A 12,956-nucleotide genomic window follows, 5' to 3' on the forward strand; every position below is an offset into this window, starting at 1 on the left:
CTGATTATATAAATCTTATTTCTCTGACAGTAATTATTCATTTGGTATGAGACCTCAAAACTAGGAGAGCTTAAAGCAAACAACAGGCTGGCCCACTCATATTTCTGGGAGGTGAGAAAGGCTTCCTAGACAAATGTGAAACTTGAGATTTATCTGCTTCTGCTTGAGAACATTGCACCTGAGGAGAATTGAAACCATCCTTTATGGAAAGCTTCAGAATTTGGATGCTCCAGGAGGTGAAATAAGAACTCTCTGAAGTGACTTCAAAAAAAGAAAGAAAGAAAAAAACCATTATACTGAGAGAAAGTGTAATGGACAAAAAAATGGGTGCTCAATACAGTACAATCCAAACCCCTCACTATTACACCAAAACCTACAGGCATTCTGCCTGAATACAAAAATGATTTTAGTGCCTCAGGATTGAAACCCTAAAATTTCACATTATGTTACCATGAAAGGAGATCCTATGAAATTAAAAACTGCCAAAAACGGGCCGGCCCGGTGGCGCACTGCTACAGTGCGCCGCTTGGGAAGTGCGGCGGCGCTCCCGCCGAGGGTTCGGATCCCATATACAGACCGGCCGCTCACTGGCTGAGCAAGGTGTGGGAGCAGCACCGTGGGTTGCGATCCCGTTGCCGGTCCCGGTCCGGTACGGGCGCGACACTGAGGGTTGTGATCCGTTGCTGGTCACGAAAAAAGACAAAAAAAAAAAAAAAAACTGCCAAAAATTTGTTTTCACTGGCTTTGCTTCACTCTCTTGACTTTTTCAGGGAATAAAGATCACCTTAATTACCTTGATTAACCATTTCCTTCTAATACCTTAGAAAAGTACCAGTGAAGCACAGACTTAAAACACAACACTCTATGTGTGTATAAATCTCCTTCTTGTGGGTTGCTTTAAAAATAAAGATGCTGTAAAAAGCAGAGAGACAAATATCTGACCCAGAACCAGCCTTTCAGAGGGCAAACAGGTACATCAATCCAACTCTTTCTTCCCAGTGGCCTCTGTTTACTTAATTCCTTGAACATTACTTAACTGAATCTTTGTTGTTGATGTTGGCAGCTGGCCAGTAGAGGGATCTGAACCCTTGACCTTGGTTACACTGTGGTCTAACCAACTGAGTAGCCAACCAGCACCTTAACTGAATCTTGTGCCTTTAAGTCACAGTAGAATCTACCGCTGGAAAAATGAGCCTTATCAACTTCCACAGGCTCGAGGCCTGCTTGGAAAGGTATCGAGAGCCCCAAACCCTATGATGATAGGATTATTTTTTCTCTAACATACAGTATTCAAGTCATGCCTCCCTCTCTTCTGTCCTCTAAAAGCAAACACTTTGATCAAATGCTCCACTTCCCCATCCTGTCTCCAGGGGCAGGGGCAAAGGGCCTCACCTGGGTATGGTGCTGAGGTGCTCTGGAAAGAGGCCCGGGGGGTGGGGGTAGCATAACTGTAGGAGGGAGCCACAGGCAGAGGGGTAGCAACCTGAATTTTCTCAAGACTTTTTACTTGCTGAGTGCTGGGCAGAGTACCGGGACCCTCTGATGTTTCAGGTTGGATCGATACATTCTTTGGCCAATCAGGAATCTCTGCAGTCATGCCTGTGGTTAAGGGACTGGAGACTGTAACTGCCTTGTGGACCTAAAGAAATGCAAAAATTCATCTGAGTAGGCAAAAGTTACACAGATTTTCAGGTTATGTCTCATGAAATACCACATTAAATGTTTTCTTGAGAAATACAAAAATGTCAAAAATATTAAAGTAGTCACATAACCCAAAGAAAAATGGTGCTAAAAATGATATAAATCTTCTATTTTTTCTATGCAAATGTTTTTTTTAAAACAAAATAGTAATAACCATATTATGTACACTTTTATCTTCTTTTCTTACTTAATATTTATATTCAATATTCCTACAAATACTTATTGAGCACCTACTGTGCAACAGGCCTTGTGGATCCAAAACATAAATGAAACTAAATCATTGTGCTCAACAAGTGGGGGAGAGAGAACTGAAATCATAAGCCAAAACAGCAAATATACTTATAAAAGTTACAATGAATGACAGAAACACAATCTGAGGGTACTTAACTTTCTCCCTAGGAGAGAGGGAGGGTGTGGAGAAGGATGATTTTAAAAAAAGAAAAAGGCTTCCTGGAGAAAGAGAATCCTAAGCTGAGTTTTAAAGGGCAAACAGTTGTTTACTACACAAAAGGCTGAGGGGAGAGAAAGAATAGGCAAACAAAATGAAATAAACTTCGTGTGTGTTGAGAACTGAGAACCATAAGCCAGGTGAGAGGTAGGAAGTGGTCTAAGATGATCTGGAAAAATAGGCAAGGACCAAACGGAAGAAGGCATTATATGCTACTTTAAGGAACTAGGTAACAGTGAGCAATTAAAGGGTTGTATGAAGGAAGTGACAAGGTCAGGCTTTGTAGCGCATGGGTTTGAAGAAGTAAGTCAACAGCAAGATACCACTTAGAAGGGTACTACGTTCATCCACATGAGAATGACAAGTAGCTAAACAGGGGTGGTGGTATGGACATTTTAAAATCTACTTAGTTGAAGTGTAATTCACATAAAATTAACTGCACACATTTCAAGTATATAAGGTCAATGTTTTGATAAATATATATAGCCATATAACAATTAAAACAGAACATTTCTATCGGCCCCAAAAGTTCATTCTTGTCCCTTTGCAGTAAATTCCTGTCTCCACCTCCAGGCTCAGGCAACCAATAATTTGTTTTCTATCATGGTTGATTAGTTTGGGCGTTCTTATATTTCATATAAAAGGAATCATATACATACTATTTTTTGTTTCTGGCTACTTTCACTAAACATAACGTTTTCATGATTTATCCATGGTATTGATTCAGTAGAACATTCTTTTTTATTGCTGAGTAATATTCCATTACAGAGATATACCAAAATTGGTTTTCCATTCATCTACTGGTGAAGATTAAAGTTGTTTTCAGTTCTCAGCTATTATAAATAAAGCTATAAGTGAATAAAAATGTTTCTGTAAACATGTTTTAATTTATCCTGGGTAAATACTTAAGAGAATTGCTTGTTATATATAAGGGCATGTTTAACTTCATAAGAAACTGTGAACTGTTACCCAATGTGGCTGTACCACTTTGCATTCTTACCAGCAATGTATGAGAGTTCCAGTTGCTCCACAACTTCACCAACACTTGGTATTCCTGATCTTTTTTTTTTTTTTTTTGTCATTCTAGAGGTTCTGAAGTGGTATCTCACTGATTTAATTTGAATGTCCTCAGGACTAATAATATTAAACATATTTTCATGTGTGTATTGGCCAGTCATTTTTTCTTTGGTGATGTTTACTCAAATCTCTGCTTATTTTTTTTACAGCGTTATTAAAGTATAATTGACATACATTGACCATATTTAAAGCATACGGGGCTGGCTGGTCGGCTCAGTTGGTTAGAGTGCAACCTTGTAACACCAACATCATGGGTTTGGATCGCCATACCAGCCAGTTGCAAAAAATAAATAAATTAAAGCATACAATCTGATAAATTTTGACATATGCATATACCTATGAAAGCATCACCACAATCAAGATAATGAACATATTCATCACTTCCAAAGATTCCTCATGCTCCTGTGTAATCCCTTCTCCTCCCCACCCATATTTCCTAAGCAACCATTCTCTTCTTCCTGTCACTATAGACTACTTTGCATTTTCTAGATTTTTATATAAATGGAACCACACAATATGTAATCTTTTTTAGGGTCTGGCTTATTTCATTCAGCAAAATTATTTTGTTATTCATCCATGTTGTATCAATAATTCATTCCTTATTATTGCTGAGTAGTGTTCTGCTATATGAATATACCACAATTTGTTTATTCTCTCACTTATAGATGGACATTTAGGTTGATTCCAGTTTTTGGCTATTACAAATTGAGCTGCTATCACCATTCTTCTACAAGTCTTTGTATGGACATGTACTTTCATTTTTCTTAGGTAAATACTTGTGAGTAGAATGCCTGGTCATATGGAAAGTGTTATTTTAACTTTTTTATAAAACCGCCACACAGTTTTCCAAAATTGCTGTGACATTATATATCTACTACCTCACCAGAATTTGGTGTGGAAGTCTTTTTAGTTTTAGCCATTCTAGAGGCACATAGTGGCATCTAACTAGGGTTTTAATTTGCATTTTCTTGATGATTAATGATGTCAAACATCTTTTCATGCATTTGTTGTACATCTGTATAACTTCTTTGGTGGACTATCAGTTCAAATCTTTTGCTCATTTTTTAAAATGAGTTATTAGTTTTTTAATTGAGTTGCAAGAGCTCTTTATATATTCTATACACAAGTCCTTTGTCAGATATATAATTTGCAAATATGTTTTCCCAGTCTGTAGCTTGCTTTTTCATTTTCTTAGTGTTTTCTTTAAATTAGCAAACATTTATAAATTTGATGAGCTCCAATTTATGATTTTTTTCTTCATGGTTCATGCTTTTAGTGACTATGAGTTTTACAGTTTTAGCTCTTCAGTTTAGGTCTATGATCCATTTTGAGTTAATCTGTACTGTGAGAAGTAAAGGTCAAGGTTCACGTTTCTACATATCACTGTCCAATTGTTCTACCATCAATTGTTGAAACGATTATCCCTTCCTCAATGAATTGCCTTGGCAAACCAAATTGATCATATATGTGTGGATCTATTTCTGGACTCCGTTTCATTCATTTAGTTGATTTTTACACCAATACCACTGCCTTGATTACTGCGGCTTTCTAAGTCTCCAAAGTGGACAGTTGAAGTCCTCCATCTTTGTTGGTTTTTTTCCAAAATCATTTTGACCATTCTAGAATTTATGAACATGGTTTGTTAGTTTCCTAAAGCTGCCACAACAAATTACCATGAACTTGTGGCTTAAAACAACAGAAATTTATCCTCTCACAGTTCTGGAGGCTAAAAGTCTGAAATCAAGGTATTGGCAAGGCCACACCCCCTCTGAAGGCTCCAGGGGAGAATCCTTCTTTGCTTCTTCCAGCTCCCAGAGACTCATAGCATTCCTTGACTTGTGGCAACATAACTCTGATCTCTGCTTCCATCTTCACATGGCCCATTATCACTGTAATTTCTTTGCTTTGGTGGATTCCTTCCAAACTTCTCAACCTTCAACTCTGTCCTCTGACACTTCATGTACTTAAGATTTCAGGTTTCTGCTGCCTGTTTCCTCATGGTTAAGAAATGCACTCAGTTAAAAAAACAGCAATTCACAGAGCTCACCTGGTGTAAGTTTTGTTTTTCAAAGACAGAACTCTGCACACTGCCTATCGGATCTGTGTCTGCTTTTTCACCAGGCCTCCTAGAGTAGCCCCATGTGGGTTTAGAGGTTCAGCCAGGGGTTTTAGCAGAGTCTATAGTCAGGTTATGGGGTTTGTCCTTTTTTCTTACTTTCAAGGCTCTCCTACTAAATTTCCAGATACCTTTTCTATCATGAACTCTGTTCTTTGCCACCATAAGAAAGTAAGCCTAGGGTTTTTCACTGCTACTTTCCTCTGCTGTGGGGTTGGTGAATGCCCTCTGGCAAAAATATTAAAAAGCTGCAAATTCACAATTCTTGTCACTTCCAGTTGCTGTTTTTTCAAAAGCAGACTCTCCTCTGCTTCTTTCTTCTTTCGGATTCTTTCCAGTCCTTTAAATACATTTTTTTTTAAAACAGATTTTATAATTATTATCTGTGGGAAGGTTCAGAAGACCACTTCACTCTGCCACCATTACTGGAAATTCCCCCTGTGGGATGAATTTTAAAATATTAAGGAACTAATATTTGTGAAACAGATATAGACCAAGGGTTTGGGGAAAAGAGTTCGAGATAATAGCCATGTCTCTAACCTGAGTAAGAAACTGACTACAGTAATGTCAAAAATTAAGACAGACTACAGAAGAGCAACTTTTGGGATGGCCCAGTGATGCACTGGAGAGTGTGCTGCTTGGGAGCGCGGTGGTGCTCCCGCCAAGGGTTCGGATCCCATGTGGAGACCGGTTCCCGCTCACTGTCTGAGTGCGGTGCGGGCGCGACACCGAGGGTTGCGATCCCGTTACCGGTCAGTAAAAAAGACAAAAAGGAAAAAAAAAAAAAGAAGAGCAATTTTTAAGGAAATTACAGGCAAGTTATGTTTTAGACATACTGAATTTAAAGTATCTCTGAGAAATTCAAGTAGAGACTCAGACTTGGAAAAAAAGTCTCAAGGATAGTAGCTGAAGCCATAGGAGTGGATGAACTACAATAAGAAGAGCATGTAAGTAAAGGAAACAGAAGTTCAAAAATAGAACACTTGGAAATACCAAGGCTTAACATATGAGCAGATGAAAGGACCCACAAAATTGACTAAAAAGGAATGTTCAGAAAGAAGAAAAAGAACCAGGAGCTGGCCAGTTAGCTTAGTTGGTTAGAGCATGGTGTTATAACACCTATAACACCAAGGTCAAGAGTTTGGATTCCTGTACCTGCCAGGTGCCAAAAAAAAAAAAGGAATGTGTTTTAATAACACAGAAGGGACTACTGCAACTAGTATAAAATAATGCAGAGAGGTCCAATCAGAAAAAACTGAAAAGAAGACACTGCAATTGGCAATTGTGAAGTTACCGGTGACCCCGGTAAGAATAGCCTCAGTGGAAATCAAATTCCACAGGGCTAAGGATTAAATACAAGTGAATGAAGGAGAAAAAATAAGTGTAGACTACCCTTGATATTTTTAAATAAAAGGAAGAGAGAGCAATGGAATAGTAACTAAAGATGCAAAGAGACAAGATCAAGGACATATTTGGAAGTACTGAGTTTGAACAATAAGCATCACATTCTCAGAATGAAAATACAGTGATAGAGTTTAGGGTATTGTACAAATATGTGGGAGGGTATCTGAACCAAATCTGTGGAAGTGAACATCAGAGAAGATTTCCTAGAAGAAGTGAAGCCTGTGATGAGTCTTGAAGAATAAGTAGTAGTTAGGCAGGTGAATGCCAGGTTAAAACAAAACAAAACAAAACAAAACAAAAACATGGAGGACTTCCGCTTCCAGTCAACAGATTTATCCTCCTGCCTGAAATGATTTTTCAAAAAACAGACAAAATACATGAAACAATGGCATTCAAGACACCAGACATCAGGTAGTGAAAAACAACAATCCCTAAGAGATGAAAAACAAGTAAGGTGAGGCCTATAATTGTCCCAGCTTACTGTCTGGAGAAAGTTTCTAGGCCACAGCAAAGGAAGGGAAAATCCAGGCAGAGAACAGCAGTCTGAGCTGAAGAGATGTATCTAGGCATCTAGGAGAGAGCTGCACAGAGAGAACTCTGAAGATCTGCAGAAGAACCCTTCAAGTAATTAAGTATGGATCATCTCATGTATGTGAGAAAATTACCCAAGATCAGTGAAAGAACTACCTAAAAACATTACAGGGAACACTACTCAAGTTCAAGGGGGCCAGGAATAGCACCTATTCTTAAAAAGCCAGAATAGAAAAATTCACAGGGCATCAGGTAGAGTACTAACAAAGGCCTTAGGGCCGGCCTGTGGCTCACTTGGGAGAGTGTGGCGCTGATAACACCAAAGCCATGGGTTCAGAGCCGTATATAGGGATGGCTGGTTAGCTCAGTTGGGACAGCGTGGTGCTGACAACACCAAGTCAAGGGTTAAGATCCCCTCACTGGTCATCTTTAAAAAATAAAAATAAAAAATAAAAAATAAATAAAGGTCTTACTTCAGTGTATGGAAAAATTAACCCCAGACTACACACAGCTCTGGACTCACATGACAAGGCTTAAAAGCAAGACTCAAAAGGATCAAATTGCTTTCAAATAATTTGACCACATCCCAGAACAAAGCTCAAGAATACTTACAGTGATACAAAAATATCCAGCACCTGACTAGGTAAAATTTACAATTGGGTCTGGTACCCAATCAAAAATAATCAGACATGCAAAGAAGCAGGAAAATAAATCTTATAATAAGGAAAAATATCAATCAATTAAAACTGATCTAGAAATAAAGAGATGACAGACTGGTAGACAAGGATATTAAAATAATTATTGTGATTGTATTCCATATGTACAGAAAGCTATAGGAAATACTGAATATATTAAGTAGAAACATGGAAGACATAAAAAAGACCCAAATCAAACTTCTGGAAATGACTATTACAATATCTGAGATTAGACAATGCAGAAGAAGGCTAGTAAACTTGGAGAATTTCAATAGAAACTATATAAAATGGAATACACAGAGAAAGACAGACTAAAAGAAATGAACACAGCATCAACAAACTGCAAAAGAAATTCAAGTGACCAAACATGCCTGTAGTAGGCATTCTCAAAGGGCAGAAGGGGCAAAAAAATGTTTGAAGAAATAATGGTCAATACTTTTCTAAATTTGATGAAAACTATAAACCTACATTCTAACCCAGATTAGAGAAGTTCAACAAGTCCCAAGCACATGAAACATAAAGAAAACTACGCTGAGGAATAATAAAATCCAATAGTTCAAAACTAGTCCTTATAAGCCACAATGGAAAAACCTCCTAACTCACAGGGCATCAGGCAGAATACTAACAAATGTTACTTACAAAGATTTCTTATAAGCAGCCAGAGAAAAAAGACATATTACATATAAAAGAACAAAGATAAAAATTACAGGAGATTTCTCAGTGGAAACAATGCAAGCTAGAAGACTTGGCACAATATCTTTAAAGTACTGACAGCAAAAAAGAAACCTGACACCTTAGATTTATTTGAACAGTGAAAATATTTTCCAAAAATGAAGGTAAAATAATATCATTTCAGGTAGTTCTTGATAAGCTAAAGACTGTATACTATAAACTCTATAGCAACCACTAAAACTATACAACAAAGAATTTTAACTATGTATTAAATTTTTTATCATTGCTATAACAAATTACCACAAACTTAGTGCCTTAAATAATACAAACTTATTGTCTTACAGTACTACAGTATAGGAATACAACACAGATCTCACTGGGCTAAAATCAAGGGGTTGGCAGGGCTGTGTTCCTTTCTGGAGGTATTAGGGAATAATCTATTTCCCTCATGTTTCCTGTGCCTCATCAGCAAAGCAAGTATTGCTACATCTCTGTGTCTTTCTTCCATAGTTACATCTTCCTTTTCCACTTTCAAGGATCCTAGTGTTTACATTGAGACTACCCAGAAAATGCAGAATAATCTTCCGATTTTTTTTTTTTTTGTCTTTTTCGGTGTCCGGCAACGGATCGCAACCCTCAGTGTCGCCCCCGTACCGGACCGGGACCGGCAACAGGATCGCAGCCCTTGGTGTTGCTCCCGTGCCTCGCTCAGCCAGTGAGCGGGAACTGGTCTGTATGTGGGATCCGAACCCTCGGCGGGAGCGCCACCGCGCTTCCCAAGCGGCGCACTATAGCAGTGCGCCACCGGGCCGGCCCCTAATCTTCCGATTTTAAGGCCAGTTGATTAGCAATCTTAATTCCATCTGCAACTTTAATTCCTCTTTGTCATGTAACATAACAAATTCACAGGTTCCTGGGATTAGAATGTTGACATCCTTAGGGGCCATTATTCTGCCTATCACAACCAATAAGTCGATAAAGGCAGGAAAATGGAATTTTTAAATATTCAATTATTTCAAAGAAAAGCATAAAAATAGGGGAAAAAGGACAAAGAACACATGGAACAAACAGAAAACAAATACTAAGCTGGTAGATTTGAATCCAATCACATCAATAATCACATTAAATATAAGTGATCTAACTCCAATTAATCAGCAGAGATTGTCAGAATGGATAAAAAGCAACCCAGCTATAAGAAGCCTACAAGAAATTCACTTTACGTTTTTAATTTTTACTTTTTTTTTTTTTTGAGGCTGGCCAGTATAGGGATCCAAACCTGTGACCTTGGTGTTGTAAGGTTGAAGAAATGCATTTTAAACATTAAGATACAAATAGGTTCAAAGTAAAAGAATGGTAAAAGATATATTATGCTAACACCAATCAAAGGAAAGCTTAAGTGGCTATATAAATAGCAGATAAAAGAGAATTCAGAACAAAGAATAGTACCAGAGATAGGAGGATTATTTCACAATGATAAAGGGGCCAATCATCAAGAGGACATAACCGTCCTAAACATTAACACATCTAATAATAAACTTCAAAAAAAAATACACACATAAAGCAAAAGCTGACCGAACAATGAGGATAAACAGACATATCTATAACTATTGTGTGATATTTCATCACCTCACTCTAATAACTAAAGGAAGGAGACAAAATAAGTAAGGATACAAAAGACTTGACAACAATAATCAGTTTGACCTGACACTCAGCTAACAACAGCAGAATACATATTCTTTTCAAGTTCATATCCATATCCATTTACAAGGATAGGCCATATTCTGAGCTATAAAACTGGTCTCAATAAATTTATTTTTTGTTTTTGGTGGCTGGCTTATATGGGGATCCAAACCTTTGACATTGGTGTTACAAGGCTGCACTCACCAACTGAGCCAACCAGCCTGCTCTCAATAAATTTAAAAGGATTCAAGTCATATACAATGTTCTCAGGCTATAATAGAATTAAATTACCAATCCATAACATAACAACATCTAGAAAATTCCCCCACATGTTTGAAACTACATAATACTCCTAAATAACCCAAGGGTCAAAGGAGTAGTCAAAAACGAAATTAAAAAGTATTTTGAACTGAATAAAACCATAAGCAAAATCAAAATTTGTGGGATGCAGCGAAAGCAGTACTCAGAAGGAAATTTATAACACTAAATGCCTCCATCAAAAAAGAAGGAAGTCTCGGGCTGGCTAGTTATCTCACTTGGTTAGAGCATGGTGGTGATAACACCAAGGTCAAGAGTTTGAACCCCTACACTGGGCAGCCACCAAAAAAAAAAAAAAAAACACCAAAAAGAAGGAAGTCTCAAATCAATGACCTCAAATTACATCTTAAGAAACTAGAAAAAGAAGAGAAAATTAAACCCAAATTAAGCCACAGAAATGTAATAATAAAGATTAAAGAAGAAATCAACAAAATAGAAGAGAAAAACAATCACGAAAAATGAATGAAACCAAACATAGTTCTTGGAGAAAAACCTAACCAGTCTGATTAGCAGAAGAGAGAGCAAGAGCTAGCACCAGAGTGACAGTGAGAGAAACAAATTACCAATATCAGAAATGAGGGAGATGGGCCGGCCCGGTGGCACACTGGATAGTGCGCCGCTTGGGAAGCGCGGCGGCGCTCCCGCCCGAGGGTTCGGATCCCACATACAGACCGGTTCCCGCTCACTGGCTGAGCGAGGCGCGGGAGCAACACCGAGGGTTGCGATCCCGTTGCCGGTCCCCGGTCCGGTACGGGGGCATCACTGAGGATTGCGATCCGTTGCCGGACACGGAAAAAGACAAAAGACAAAAAAAAAAAAAAAAAAAAAAAGAAATGAGGGAGATGACATAATTAGAGATTCTACAGATATCAGAAGGGCAATTAGTGAATATTATAAATTTTGATAAAGAAGAACAAAGTTGTAAGATCTACATTATCTGATTTAAAGACACTATAAAGCTGCAGTTATCAAGATAATGTAGTGTTAATGTCAATATAGATAGATGAATGGAGCCAAATACAGTCCAGAAATAGACCCATAAAACATTGATTAATTGATTTTCAGTAAATGTGAAAAAGCAATTCGGTGGAGGAAGGATGGAAAAATATGGTGCTTGTATGCGGAATATATAAGAAAAGAAACAACTCACTTTTTTTTTTTAACTGACCGGCAACGGGATCACAACCCTCGGTGTTGTGCCCGCACCGCGCTCAGCCAGTGAGCGGGAACCGGTCTCCACATGGGATCCGAACCCTCGGCGGGAGCGCCGCCGCGCTCCCAAGCGGCGCACTCTCCAGTGCGCCACCGGGCCGGCCCACAACTCACTTTTTTTAAATGGAGAAAAATATAAACATTTTACAAAAAAATTTGGATGGTAAATAAGCACATGAAAAATGTTCAACATCATTAGTCATTAGGAAAATGCAAATCAAAATCACTATGAGATACTATTACATACCAATTACAATGTATAAAATTAAAAAGACTGACCATACCAAGTGTTAGCAAGAATGTGGAGCAACTAAAACTTTCATACATTACTGATGGGAATGTAAAATGGTACAACCACTTTGAAAAACAGTTGCGCAGTTTCTTAAAAAGTTAAGTATAGACCTATGACATAACCCCGCTATTCCACTCCATTTAAGAGAAATTAAAGCAAATGCCCATACAAAAGACATGTACGCAAATGTTCCCAGCAGCTTTATCTGTAATACCCAAAATCTGGAACAACCCCAAATCCATTAACAGGTGAAACAAATTATGATCCATCTATACAATGGAATACTATTCAGCAATTAAAAGGAACCAACTACTGGCACGTGCTACAACATGGATGAACATAAAAACATTATGCTAAGTGAAAGAATCCAGGTACGAATGATTACATATTGCATGATTCCATTTATATGCAAAGTCCAGAAAAGACAAATATATAGACAGCAGATCAATGGATGCTTAGAGCTGGGGGTGGAAATAGGGACCGCACACAGGAACTTTTGGGCAAATGAGCACAAGGGAAGTTCTTTGGGTGATAGAAATGTTATCAAACTGGATTGTGGTGATGTACAACTCTATACACTTACTAAAATCATTGAATTGTTACGCTTAAGAGGAATGAATTTTATGGTATATAAACTATACCTCAATAAAGCTGTTAAAAAGAAATGTGTACTGGGCCGGCCTGTGGCTCACTTGGTAGAGTGCGGTGCTGATAACACCAAGGCCACGGGTTCGGATCCCATATAGGGATGGCCGGTTCGCTCACTGGCTGAGCGTGGTGCTGACAACACCAAGTCAAGGGTTAAGATCC

At 38.2% G+C, this 12,956-nt stretch overlaps 1 protein-coding gene across 4 annotated transcripts in view; it reads right to left on the bottom strand.

The window, feature by feature from the left end:
* KIAA0319L (KIAA0319-like ortholog) overlaps nucleotides 1-12,956 on the bottom strand; it is an 89,342-nt gene that overhangs the window by 35,484 nt on the left and 40,902 nt on the right. For all 4 annotated transcript variants that reach the window (XM_008585356.1, XM_008585340.1, XM_008585348.1 and 1 more), the window contains one exon: nucleotides 1,393-1,639. In XM_008585356.1, the coding sequence (XP_008583578.1) occupies nucleotides 1,393-1,639 (247 nt within the window). The remainder of the gene's footprint in view (nucleotides 1-1,392; nucleotides 1,640-12,956) is intronic.

This window comes from Galeopterus variegatus, unplaced genomic scaffold, assembly GCF_000696425.1.
Source record: "Galeopterus variegatus unplaced genomic scaffold, G_variegatus-3.0.2 Scaffold106, whole genome shotgun sequence".
In the NCBI taxonomy this organism is placed as follows: domain Eukaryota; kingdom Metazoa; phylum Chordata; class Mammalia; order Dermoptera; family Cynocephalidae; genus Galeopterus; species Galeopterus variegatus.